Raw genomic sequence first — 14,436 nt, 5'->3', positions numbered from 1 at the left:
CGCTCACCTTCTGATGATTGCAGGAGCTGCTATCAGGACTAGGGATCCCTCCCTAGTTGTACGTTCAAACAGTAGAGAATACCTGTGCGCTCACTGGATTATTGTTATCCAACATTTATTATATATCTCTGTGCATATAAAAACAACATATGATCACAATATAAATAAAAGGCAATATGGATGGCTTCGTTCTGAGCCTGTGTACATAAATATCAACACACTATGCATAAAAGCAATTCTTGATAGGCATAAATGGACCCATAATACAGTGGAATACAATAATAACTATATAAAATATAAATATAAAAAGACCAAACATGGATAGGAGATCTCACAATTGAGCGGCGTGTTTGCTGGAATATAGGAGGCAAATGTCAGTAATACACATGCGGTAATGATTATGGATGGTGGCGTGTGAGCCACTAGGTGTCATTGACCTCAATAGCAGATACAGAAACGTGGTGGAGGATGCTTATTGGTGATATTTGGCAGTCTATGTATCCATAATAATTTCCACATCGGAGTGGAACCTATACTTGCGTTTATTGCGAGATGATGCCGGTCGTGCTGTCTGGTCCCTGGTGTCCCGCTCTGATGTTGTACCAATAGGACTAGCGGTGTGTAGATGGTAGGGATGGTAGGGGGTGATCAGTCCCGCTACTGTGGACGGTAGAGGCTGCGTTCCACAAACGGTGCGCAGCGTACTTCCGGTCTTAACTTCCGGGTATGATGTCACATCCGGTAAGCTGTTTGGCCAATAGAGTAATGAAGGACGGAGACCCAACACGTTTCGTCAGAATGATTTTTTCAAGGGAAATACTTCAAGTGGTAGTTGATGTTTATTTATAGAGATCCCAGTTGTTTATATGTCTCCAATTGGCTAATCACGCTAGTGTCTTATATATTCCTCAGGGAGCATCAGGTGCAATATAAGTGATAAACCCAGGCTTCACATGAGTGCTGGGGGACCGTGATGCAGAAGGAGACTTAAATACAATTGATATCAAATGTCCACAACCAACAGTTGTACATTTAGTATAAGTTTTAGTTACATATATACTTGGATGCTCTGTATAAATAACCCAAATTGTCATGAGGAGTTGTACATATCTTAATATCAATAATAGAAAAATGAGGAGACAAAAGATGACAGCTATATGGTGGCACTTAAGAATGGATGATCTATAAGGATAGCCATGTATATATATATATATATATATATCAATAATATAAAAGCCTAGTGGCGTGTGTTAGTCTGTGTGTGTGAGAAAAAAAAAAACAAGCTGCAGCGCCACCTGCTGGGCGGAGTTATAAACTGACCTACTAAATTCTTAGTGTGTGTGGAAAAAAAAAACTCAGCAAGGGCTGAAATTTGGTATACTAAGATGTTTTTAATTTGTTTATTTAATTTGTTAATTGTTAAAAGTGTTTATAAAGATTTAAAAAAAATATATATATATTTCTTGAAGGAGAAGTGACAGTTGGGAGTGGTTGGTGGTTGCCGGGGGTGACAGTGGGGAGTGGTTGGTGGTTGCCGGGGGTGACAGAGCGAGAGGAGTGTGATACTCAGGACCGCTGAGAGAGATCCCCGTGTCTGGATAGACATCTGGATAGATGTGGCGATAAAGATGAAGGATGAGGTGATGGAGAAAAATGATGAGGTGGTGACATGTGGACAAAACCACGTTAAAAAAGGGCGCTTGCGTCGGGAAGTAACGCTCTTCCCCTAAGGAGACCTGGGCTAGGCCCAAATGCATGACAAGAACCTTTTTAACACCTTAAGTAGCTTGATTTGACTAGAATGCATGAGTATCATGCACGGGTTAACTTGTATATGTATATATATATATATATATATATATATATATATATATATACATGGCTATAATACCATATATAGCATGTATATAGTTGGCACCTATGAAGATAACATTTATGCCTATCAAGAATTGCTTTTATGCATAGTGTGTTGACATATATGTACACAGGCTCAGAACGAAGTCATCCATACTGCCTTTTATTTATATTGTGATCCTATGTTGTTTTTATATGCACAGAGATATATAATAAATGTTGGAATTTCTGGCAATTAACTTTCATTTAGTGTTAGTTTTCCTAACTCGGGACCAGACACACATACTAGTATCTAACAATAAGCCAGTGAGCGCACAGGTATTCTCTACTGTTTCATTTTATTCAAGAATATTGCTCAAAACATCTGTACCACATCATACTATTAATACATGGTTGTACAGCTAACTGAATAAAAACAGAATTTGCCGTGCCATTTCATTATTATTCCTCAGTCAGAAAATGGAGACCTCATTGTTTCATCACAAATTTTATTACAAATTGCATATATCTGTTACACCAATAAAAAAGCTAGCCAAAATAACCTATGTACAGGCACTCAACTTTTATATACAATATATACAGATAACAACCTCAGTAAAATGAATGAGCAGAATACACATTTTGAAGCTGTTTCCACGTATGCCATTTGTTGTTATTGTATCATTGCCAAAGTAATAAATACAGTTATATATTTACATATCTCATAAAAAATTATGTGTTTTTCATTTAAATGGTACACATTTCTAATCACAATATTTCAAACATGCTTATAAAAATAAAACCTTGTATCTATTTATATGATAGCTTGCAGGTATTATTTAAAGTTATTTTATACATTATACTACTACTAGGTTTCTTCAATTTTAAAATATTGAGTGTTGCTTTGAATCCAGGACTGTAATGTATGAGTTTAAGAAAATAAAACGAATGGCACCACAGTCGATATCTTTTTTATGTCCTCTTAACAAGTATTTAGTATTTTTGCTTTCATTTTCATCTGACCACTTACTGACTATAGCAATATCTAGTCTGTAGTACAAGAGATGATACCAGTGTGCAACATACTTCTGATATTCATGAGTTGACATTTTCTAATTGTAAATGATCAGATCTGTGAGCAATTTAACCACACACAGGACGACACGATTGGAAAAATATAATTGCTGCACACAACAATATATTATATACAACTATATTATATACAATTATAACAAATATATTATATACAATAATTGCCAGATATAATCACATACAGAGTAACATTGTCATTTAAATTTCCATCATGTGGTTGCAAAAGAAAAAACTGGTATATCTACATTTTAAAGTTAATTGATCAACAAAATGGTCTTCCATATCAGAATGTTTCACACTCTTAAATCAAAATGTTATTAAACGCAACCATTTAAGTCAATAGGTCTCTGTACAGATGTTTTAAACTAGTGCTATCAGTATGAGCAGCAAGCATGCTGGTAGTTCTAGTTTAACACACGGTGATGGACACATTGACAAAGCCTGTTTTATAACAAAGATACCTATCTGTTTTACAGGCTAGATTGGTCCTAAATGAGTTAATGGAATGCAAGATAAAAAAACATTTAAATCAGCATTATTATTATTCTCTAACTTATTGGGGGCTATTTAAAAGTGAAGTTGTGCAGTAATTAAAACCAACCAATCAGATATTTGCTTTGATTGCCTAAAGTGTACTAGATTAATTAACAACTAATTACTTGTACTTCTAGAGCTATAATGTCCTCTAAATCATTATTTTATTATATTGGGATACATGATATATTGTACTACGGATCTTAGCAGATATAGAGTATTTACATACAATATTTATTATGTAATATTTTTATTATTTCACTTTCACTTCAATAGTTATTGAAGTGTATTATTTATATGCATATTTAAAGGAAGGTTACAGCCAAAGTATAAGGAAGGTGTAACATGTAATATGTGTTTTGTAACAGCTTCCTGGAAAGGCTCATGAATATTTATTACCTAGCTCTTTGTGAATGCAATAAATCAGCACACTGGCTTAGTTGCAAAGTAATACTAATTGATAAATATTGTCATAGGAATAGGAACAATTTAATTTACAATGTGTAGTAAATTGAACTCAGCAATCCCAATAAAATTTGGAAACATAGATGATAGTTCAAATTTTCCTCCATGTTTAAATTTTTCTTATAATGTGGTTTGTTAATTCGTATTTTTGCAAATCTACCCAGTTTTGTAACTAAAATTTTACCTAGAGCTGAATAGTGGCTCAGTGTTAATTTCCTTCGCTTTCAATGATTCGAATGAACCTTAAACTGTAATACTGAGCAATGACTATGGTTTACTACGAAGAGTCTTAGGGCTAGATTTACTAAGCTGCGGGTTTGAAAAAGTGGGGATGTTGCCTATAGCAACCAATCAGATTCTAGCTGTCATTTTGTAGAAGGTACTAAATAAATGAAAGCTAGAATCTGATTGGTTGCTATAGGCAACATCCCCACTTTTTCAATTCCGCAGCTCAGTAAAGCTAGCCCCTAATGTTAGGTCCATAGAGAAACAATCCATATTTTCTATTTACACTTATTCAACTGCATGCAGTCTGTGTTTATACACCTAGCAGTTTAATATTATATGGCCCATTTGAGGTCAGACAAAATTACAGAATTTGCCACAATTCTACAGTTAATAAAATTATGATTTCACAATGCAGTCAGTGAGGTTATATTTGCCAATGTCAACACTGACTTAGTAGGCACTATTCTCTGTTATTTTGTTGCTGCTTTTGGAATGATTGTGTTACAGTTTTATTTTCAGTAGACTTTTACCATGTCCAGTATTTTGATGTTAGTTGTTTTATATCTATAGCCGATTCCAAAAGTGTCTTGAAATGCCTTTACAGTCTAGTGCTTCATATGTTAACCATTAATGGTCAGATGGTTATGCACTACAAAACTAATTATAAAGCTCTGAGGGCCTGAGCTAATTTGTGATTTTATATGTTAAGATATTTACGGAACTTGATATGCAGAATTCCAAAAGCATAACTGAGTGAAATTGTACTTTTATTTTATTTTAGAAGGAATACAAACGAATGAGGAGTGCCATATTATTTGTATAAATAAGGAGCTATGCGAAATGTCTAGCTGAAAAGATCTTATATTAAACATACAGCACACATGAACCCAGTCTAAATAAACATAATAATTCATATGTGCAATGGTCTACTGATCCTTCACTTAATCCACCATTGTTTATGGAATCCTAGTTGGAAGGCATGCTACACTAGTTGAGAAACCGGTCATAGATACTGGATTAAGAGAACCACCATGCTGACTTTATTATACAACATTCTCTGTGTGCTCACATTGAGAGGTCACCCTGGTGTGCCAAATTAATAGGATTAAGCTTGCCTTTAAACAACTAGCATGTGCTCCTTAATGTCATGACAACAATTTTTTTTTAAAAAGCATGGGAGGCAAGATGGCTCAGTGGTTATCACTTCTGCCTCACAGCACTGGGGCCATGAGTTCAATTCCTGATAAAGGCCTTTGCCAAGACCTGTGTGGTGTTTGTATGTTCTCCCTGTGTTTACGTGGGTTTCCTCCCACACTCTAAAAACATACTAGAAGGTTAATTGGCTGCTGACAAAATTAACCCTAGTCTATCTGTGTGTGGAACTGTAGACTGTAAGCGCCAATGGAGTAGGGATTTGTTATGAATGACAAATATTCTCTGTACAGCGCTGCAGAATTGGTGGTGCTATATAAATAGATGATGAAAAAGAAAAAAATTTAAGTTTTAGATTCTGGATGCCTCTTAGCTGAGCATTTTGCATATAGACAATAATGGACAAGCAAAGAAGAATAAAATTAGCTACAAAACACTACAGCTTAGTAGCCTGGTGTGACATTACCTAAATCGGACATACTAAAATGATAAATTACAATGTTAAAAGTATATATTTCTACTCCTATTTCAGAGATTCATGACCTCCGAAAAATAAAAATTAAATATAAAAGTAAAGATATTTTGGGGCCCATCAATAGACGGAAAAGTGTGTGTGTTGTCAACAGAACGGGAGGCTTCATACAATGCCATGTATCTGCCATGTGGCTGCTCAGCACTAGCACACTAGGGGGTAAATGTATTAAGCTCCGGGTTCTTCAACACCCGCGAGTTTGGCGTCTTCGGCGTTTAAATTTAAAGCGGCGCTGCCTTGTAAAGGGAAACTTCCATTTACAAGGCAGCGCCGCTTTCAATTTAAACGCCGAAGACGCCGAACTCGCGGGTGTTGAAGAACCCGGAGCTTAATACATTTACCCCCAGATATTAGAAAGCTGTGTCTGGGTATTGAAGTTGTTTCATATGTTGTATGTATGTTCTAACAAGTTAAGGTCTGTATTCTACAATAGTTTATCTATTAAATTGCCTTTTAGACACATTTTTTGCTTTTGCTGAAAACTGTTCCGTTTCCAGAGACAATATTACAACATTTTTTATGAATTATGAATACTGAAAACTTGGCAGCATAGGGTGTATTGACAACATTCTGGGCATTCAGTTTTAGATCAAGTAAAATAAATGATGTAAAGTAAATACAAGATAACCCTGTAAAAGATTAAACATAAATCCTGAGATTTATCTTTTTGACAATATTCAACAAAAATAGCAATGTTGATGGAGGAAGAACAGAATGACTTTGTTCTCTTAAGAACAGTAGAAAAATGAGAGGCATGTAGTATTGTACTTAAAGTAGTGTACAGGAAAGCAGTACCGGTGAGTTTGGCCACCTTGTCAGTGACAAGGTATGTATGTCGCTGCCGATAATGCACAGGTTTCAGTCATTTGATAGGAGGAACTAGATGGTAACTCGTATGATATGCTGGAGCTTGCAAATGTTACCAGGGCTTGGGTGGAGTCACATGACTGTTTTTCTGCATCTTCTGAATTGATGGAGGTCAGGCTTGTTTGCTGAGATCTACTCCACAGCATGTCTGCACTTTTTAGACCACTGATGTCTTCCTTAAAATGGGGATTGAAGAGAATGTAGAGAAGAGGATTTAAGCATGCAGGCAACGGAATTATTAGCAGGAGTATTGACTTGATCACTTCTGGACTAATGAATGTAAGATTTAGCAGTGATGAAAATGACAAGAAGGCCACAGGGCAGTAGAGAATGCAGTTAGTGAAGAGCAACAAAGCTATATGCTTTACCATTGAGCAGTCCCACACGTTTTCCAGTTCCCCTTTCTCCAGAGTGCAGTAGAGCTTGGTATAGGCAACTGTCATTACTAGAAAGCAGAGAGAGTTCAGGAGGACTAAAGCAACCATAAAGCCCATAGAGGAGGGGTCACTAAAAAGCAGTGGAAAACACAATGGAGAGGTCCCATATGTGCTACCACTCAGCAGAGGCGACACTGCAATAACCAGTGAAAGAATAAAGCAAAATAAGATAGCTAGTTTGACGCTTATAAATGAGGATTTTGACTCAAACTTAGTTGAGGTTTTCACAGAAAGTCCGCGCTCAAGTGCAGCCACAGTAAGGAGAAGGATGGAGGTTTCTGCTGCAAAAACTGTCAGAAATCCTGTTATCTGACAACCCACTCCACTTTCCCACCAGGCCCCATACTGAGCAAAGCTTCCAAAGGTCATAGCATCAACAGTGGCCAGGACACCACTGGATATGCCCATCAGTGTGTTCATGATGGCTATGAGACCAATTAAAAGCTTTATTGATGGAATATATGACAGATGTCTGAAGACTGTGGCAATCACCAAAGCATTGCAAATGAAGGCAAGAACAACTATAAGCCACACGCCGATGCGGATCAGCCAACTCCCAAACAAGTGATCACATGGTTTGAAGGGACCTGCAGTAAAGAGAGAGAGATATGTTATTAAAATATCCTCATAAATATAACAATGCACTCAAAGAGTAATACAATTAACATATAAGGAAAAAATCCACAAAATATCAAGTATAAATAATAAAGGAGAGATGGTTCAATCAATGTTAGCTTCATAAGAATTGACTGACTCTTCTTCCTGATAGTGTGAATTATGGGTTTATCTGATGGCACTACAAATTGGCTTGGATTCCAAGGGAACAGTATAAAATTACAATGCAAATGTTTCTTTTTTTTGCTAGTACAATATATAGCAAAATTCAGTTATGTTACATTGTAAAATTATTTTTGGTGATACTATTTTATCAGTAATTGACCAAATGTATGTTGTTATACTTAAAGCAAATCTCATTTACCTGGGGATGGTGTACACTGGGCAGAATGTAGAACTTTTACATCTTCTTCAAAGTCGAGAAGGAAATCCTCAAAGTCACGATCATCTGAAGGGTAAGTATTTTAATATTAGTCTACTGTGCCCTCTATCATAATAACACTAACATATCTAGCAGTTAATCTATTTCTAGTATGACTTTATTATGACAAATCATGGGTCAAAATTCTTCAAAGGTATAAAATAACTATAAGCCACCAACACTGTGCATAAGAAACAAGTAACAGAAGAACTAGCCACGCAGCGCGGAGCCATGCAGGAGTTGTCAAGCTTTACCATGTATAGATATATGGGGAACTGATACTTTGTAATTCCATCAGTATGTACCCATTGATGTGCACCAAATGTTCCCCCTCACCTTGCTAGTAACGCTGAGATGGCTGCACGCTGCTGGACTTTCTATACAAACTTGGCCACTTCTGTAAACTCCACTTCTCCCCCAGTGATATCATAACTTTATATCCATGGACTAAATGTTGACAACACTATACTCAATACATAGAAATGTTGGGAAATTCCTGTCTTTAGGCTGTGAATATCGGGTGGGAAGGGGGGGGTTCTTTCTTTAGCTTTAGCTTTTCTAACAAGATGGAAACCCTTGCTGCAGACTGATTTGTAGTGACCGTAGGTTTACTTTAACATAGATTTACACATTTTACTTTTGAACACATTGAGCATTGGGATGTACATTGTTTTCTTTGCATAAAATAAGCATTTCTGTACTATGCATGTGCAATAAAAATGCTTATGGATAAGTCTATACTATGTATGCTTATGCATACGTCTATATTGTAAGGAATCACAAGTCTATGATTCCTTCCAACTAGAGAAGTGGAACAGGGGAGGAAAGGGACGACAAGTGTAGGCTGAGTACATTAAGGGTGTGTTGATGCAATTGTGACTTAGGACACATATACACCTGTCAGGAGTTGTATGTCTTGCGGGTGCTGGAGGACTGGTGCAAAGAAATGGAAATATAATGAATGGCAGCACTAATTAACCATTTCTGATTGGCTGATTGCGCCTTGACCTCTCCAACTGTACTTAGTTCATTAGTGTGGCTGCTATATTGTATGAAATTTGGGGCATCTATTTGCATTACTTAATTGATATTGCCATTTGGACTACAGCAGGAAATAAGATTCCCATTTGATTTGCAAATTTAAAAACAATAGTATTTTTATTTAGTTGATGGTAAATGTGATTTTTGCTTTTATTAATAACACTGCACTACTTGTGTTACTAATAAACTATGATGATTGTGTATATGACACTTCATTACACTATCATATTGGGTACAAAATGGGTAATGAAAGTTTCTTATTTACTACAAACACTATCAAGTCACAACTCAACTCTTACACACTGGGTACAAATATGTCCAACTCTATAAAAGCACAATTATCTCTGAAATGAAACTTCTACATCTGCCAATGGTCGGTGGATTATGGTTAAATATGTATTTCCTTACAAGTTCATCAATGAACTGGAATAGGAAAAGTAAAATACCTTTTATGACTCAATATCTATTATAACATGTTATCATAGTTTCTGATGTATTCCTCTAGATATTCAGTTGGAAATGTATTTTTATTTTAGATAATATTAATAAATTACAATCGCTCTATGCTAGTAATAATTAACTGCTTTTACCATTCAGTTATAAAAATGAAATGCATCAAAAATAACACTACGTATAATTAAGTGCATTTTACGTTTTGTTCTAGTATAATATAAACCAGTATTTCCATGTTTTTTCATGTGCAAAACTGTGCTCATTTGATGATTATTGTCCGATATTTACCCCCTCCAGGTTATTGACACGCTATGATGCAGAGTATCACTCTCTAGATTTCCCTGAAGAAGAAATGTGCTGCACACCCCTATGTCTCACAGTAGACAGTAAAGCAAATAGTTGATTCTTACCTTGTAGATGTAACATTCCTGTATCCTTTCGAAAAAAATCATCAGTGCTGCTGTTGTCATCTTTGTTCCATTGACTTGACTGTTTAAAGGCACTTTCACAAATGGCAAAAGCACAGCACTGATAGGCATAAGGCATTTCCATAATCCTGCCAAGATTACAAGGTAAACGGAGTCATTTTATTTTGGTAATAATCTCTTCATGTTAACAGTAACAATGGCTATTAATTACATCAAAGGGGGGAATTTGATTGGCTGTGAGGTGTCTCCCGAACAGTCCGCAGAGACACTTCCCATTGGAGATTTTACCAAAATCTCTGCTCATTTTCCTTGGTGTCCCATAGTGATGCAAGGGAATGAGCAGAGATTTCTGCACCGTTGGCCTGCAGTGTGCGGAGTCAGACATTGAGGCAATGTCCGGCAGCACCTCGTTGCCAACTGAATTCCCCTCAAAGAGTCTGTTCAAACAGTTTTTTTTTATTATCAGTAACAGCAGTGAAACAACATTGCATACGCTATTTTTTACGTAATAGGTTAAGACACTAATATCTGTTGCATTTAATGTACTTCATATTCATATTAGTAATAAATAAATTGTGTTATCCATTCATGTATCACTGGCATTTAGGACTGTGTAAATTTCCTAAGTGAGATGTTATCCTGATATCCTGCATTACACATGATAAATTCATGCCACACAACTGTATTAAGTATCTCTCTAAGAAATATGATGAATTCAGTGTACAGATATTTTATGTCTGTACACAGGGGCGCACGCAGGATTGTCAAAACAAAAAAACACAAAAACGCGAGAGAGCCGCAGCAGCTCCGTTTCAGCAGCGCTGTCCTATACAGCAGCCGCGGCGCTGTCAAAGAAGCTCTGACTAATAGTAAACTTGTAAAAAATACTTTTTTTTTTTTTTAAAATTGAGTTTAAGGATTATACTTACTGACATTTGAAGTACAATTGCCCTCGACACTGCATGTTGAAATACATTTGACATGCAATTTTTAATTGTTTTTTACTTATGATTGGAAATTCACTGGAGGGCTCTTGGGTGTCTCTAATGTGTTCATTACCATTTCAATTTAACATAGTATGTATAACATACTTGCTAGAGTCATCAAATATTGACAATAACAGCATCTTCTAGAAAAACTGAATTTATTGTGGCAAAGTGCAGTGTTCATATCATGCAGTTAACGTGACGTCCCGGCCTGTCTGATGAAGGAGTTCAGAGAGCGGTTATATACACAGTTTGCCTTTTCAATGATAAAGAGGAGAGAACAATATTTACTTACTTCGCCACTGGGAGTTTCACATAAATGGGTACATGGAATGTATTCAGCTTTCTATCATTCTGCAAAGACTACCCATATCTTCACAACATAATATTTACTGCCTCCTCTTTGATTCTTCCTTGGCTATGTGACTTTTATTTGCCCTTGTTAATTGCAGTTATTTTATGTAATCTTTTCTTTTAAGAACTCCTGCAATTATGGCTCCATTCTCTTATAAATCTCTTCTATCTTTTACATGTTTTCAGCAAGTGGCTGATTTAGTGTCCTATCATTTATTTAAATGTACAAAGGCACAGAAGGAATGTGTCCCAGGCCTCGCATTCCCGTTCTGAATTATGGGACATCACATAATTGCAATGAATGAACACAGGAAACAATTATTCTGCTTTTACAAGCACTCCCTTCTCTCCTTATTGTTAGCGTAACTATTCTAACATTATTTATAGATGTAAATTGATAATCCATCATTGGCAACTTAAACAGAAGTTGTTTTAAATAGCAAGGGTAAGTAACTGTATGTTATGTGCTAGATTTAGTGTATTATTGTTGAAATGTGTTTATGTACAAGTTCTGTTGTCCATTTAAATAGAAGAAGATCAAAGGAAACTTAGAGTTCTTTTTCAGTGCGAACAGTCAACTTAATCACACCCTCCATGCTTGATTTGGAACATGAAATAACTATATATTGTGCAACAGAGAACCATAACAGAGAGTCATAAATGTTAGTTTTCAGCATTATTTCTGTAAGTTGATTGATCATGACCATATCAATCCACATGGCTGTCTTTAAACTGTCAAGTATAGATTTATCTTGTTTCCTGTCTGTTATGCCTGCAAACTATGCTTTTGTTCAATCTTTGGCTTGGGCTCAAATGACCCCTGTCCCTCGTTTGGATGTATAGATGCAAGTAGATAATGTCTTCCAACATCTCCCAAAAGTTTCTTGCATCAGCTCCTAAAACTATATGTGTTTGTTTCTAAAACTATGTTATCATCCATATTGTATTCCAATAGGTGTTATTGTGCTTTGTTGTGATTGTAGCTTTTTGATATTTCATATGTGGAACTCTGCCAAGCTGTAAATGTCTGTGATGACAACAAATCTTGTGACTTCTTTATACCAATGCTCTTCATCCTATTTCCATGTTTCACATGTGCATCAGATTGGTGTATATGGTACTGTTCACAAATAAGGATTGACTTTTATATACAAACATAGTCTGCTCCAGTCTTATCTGATAGAGGAAATAACCCATAAAACAGCCATTTTGCATGTACAACCAATCTTTCCCAAGGTATACAAGGGATCCCGCCAATTTTACCTGCTTGAAATACGTGGCTTTTTGTAATATTTGCCAATAATGAAGATATGTGATGGACATGTGGAGTACTGCCATCTTCTATTGTTTCTACATGTAATAAGTACAATGGGACTCAGCAGTGCAACTGAGATCTAATGAGAAAGAGGTACTTAGGGAAATCACTAACCCAGTAAACAGTTATAATTATATAAATGTATTCAGCAACAGAGAATATATACGAGATACATTTGAATTCTCTGCAATTACAATTCTACCCTTTTTCAGCTAGCCACCTCCCAATGTATCCCATTGATGTACCTGTACTAAACCAACAGCCTTCAGCATTTGACAGCAATAAGAGGATAAAGCTGCCAAGAAGTTGGGTAGATATTCAAGGTGGATTGAAGCTTTATGGGGCAGGGACAAGTTGAGGAGGGTGGAATCTAAAAGTGCACAATACAATTACCTATCAAATTCTATAATAATGATGTTTTCATGTAGGACTAGTATAGCTGCACAATAGAGAAATATTGGGGTAAAATGTAAAAAGTTTATCAATGTTAAATCCAATCTGATGTTAGGAAATAGTTGTTTGTAAACAACACATGTTCATTACAGCAACATAAAATCTGTCTGGCAGCACATCATAAAGAGAAATAGACCATAAAAATGTGGCATAATGTTCTGGTAATGATATAGTAAAATATGATTAAAGACTTATTTCTTGGCTTTGTCCTTAGTTTTCATGTTGATTTTGCTGTAAATAAAAGTACCTGTGAACAGTAATTACACACTGTCATATTAGCCTTTGTTTTACAAAAAAGCAAGAACATTAATGATGGCAACTTTCAGCACTAGTGAGATTTATGGGAAATTTTAGTCAGCTACAGCTAGCGTGCCGACTATTGTCAATACTGTGCTCAAGTACACAATGTGGTAGACATATTTTCTTTAAGCTATTCATCGTAATCTTGAATGCATAACAGGAACGGTAAATTACAAAGAAATGTACAAAAATAAAAACATGCTATAACATGTCCTTCCAATTATTTGTTTGAAGTAATCTAAATCTTTGTTTTAATGTATGAGAAACTTTTATTTCTGGAATACAGTGATATTTTCCCATTAATAGTGATAGTGGCCTTTCATTGACAGGGTAATAGTAGCAGTACACGTGAGTAGAATGGGAAGTGGGAAATGAGAGGCAGGGAGTTTGGTGAAAATTATGTAATTAGGAAACTGGAAATTGATGGTGAGTGTGATTTAATGAAAATGTTGCAGTATATAAGAGTGTCATAAAGTTTCCCTTTACAAGGCAGCGCCGCTTTAAATTTAAACTGTCATCTCGCCGATTTCCGGCGACTTGTACAACCCGCACTATGATACATTTACCCCACAGTCTCTGTTACGCTGATTATAGAATGGATTGCCCTGACTCAATTAGCTCTTTGGCTGGATACACTAAATAAAGGGTTACAATATTACATCAGGGAATGACACTCCTACGTGAAACAATAAGACATTTGACTCATTGTATCTGCAGCATTACACAATCTGAGTATGTGATATATTTTGATACAATAACATTTATATTGATATATATTAATACATTTCCCAATGCTATTTCAGCCAGTATATTACTGTGTAGGTACATTGCATATCATCTAGAAGTTCTAACCTAATTACCTCTCAGATTACCTGTTGACCTAGCTATTTAACTTGGGCTGCCAACTAGTTAACTCAGACATTGTTCTGA

At 35.8% G+C, this 14,436-nt stretch overlaps 1 protein-coding gene across 1 annotated transcript in view; it reads right to left on the bottom strand.

Moving 5' to 3' along the window:
- Nucleotides 1-6,137: 6,137 nt before the first annotated feature.
- Nucleotides 6,138-14,436, bottom strand: part of LGR5 (leucine rich repeat containing G protein-coupled receptor 5) — a 137,958-nt gene continuing 129,659 nt past the window's right edge. Inside the window, exons 16-18 of the mRNA XM_075209526.1 lie at nt 10,081-10,226; nt 8,120-8,203; nt 6,138-7,727 (exon numbers count right to left, since the gene is read on the bottom strand). Coding sequence (XP_075065627.1) covers nt 6,652-7,727; nt 8,120-8,203; nt 10,081-10,226 — 1,306 coding nt within the window. The 3' untranslated portion in view covers nt 6,138-6,651. The remainder of the gene's footprint in view (nt 7,728-8,119; nt 8,204-10,080; nt 10,227-14,436) is intronic.

The sequence above is a fragment of the Mixophyes fleayi genome, chromosome 4 (genome assembly GCF_038048845.1).
Source record: "Mixophyes fleayi isolate aMixFle1 chromosome 4, aMixFle1.hap1, whole genome shotgun sequence".
Taxonomy (NCBI): Eukaryota; Metazoa; Chordata; class Amphibia; order Anura; family Limnodynastidae; genus Mixophyes; species Mixophyes fleayi.
This window is presented reverse-complemented; position numbering and strand designations above follow the sequence as displayed.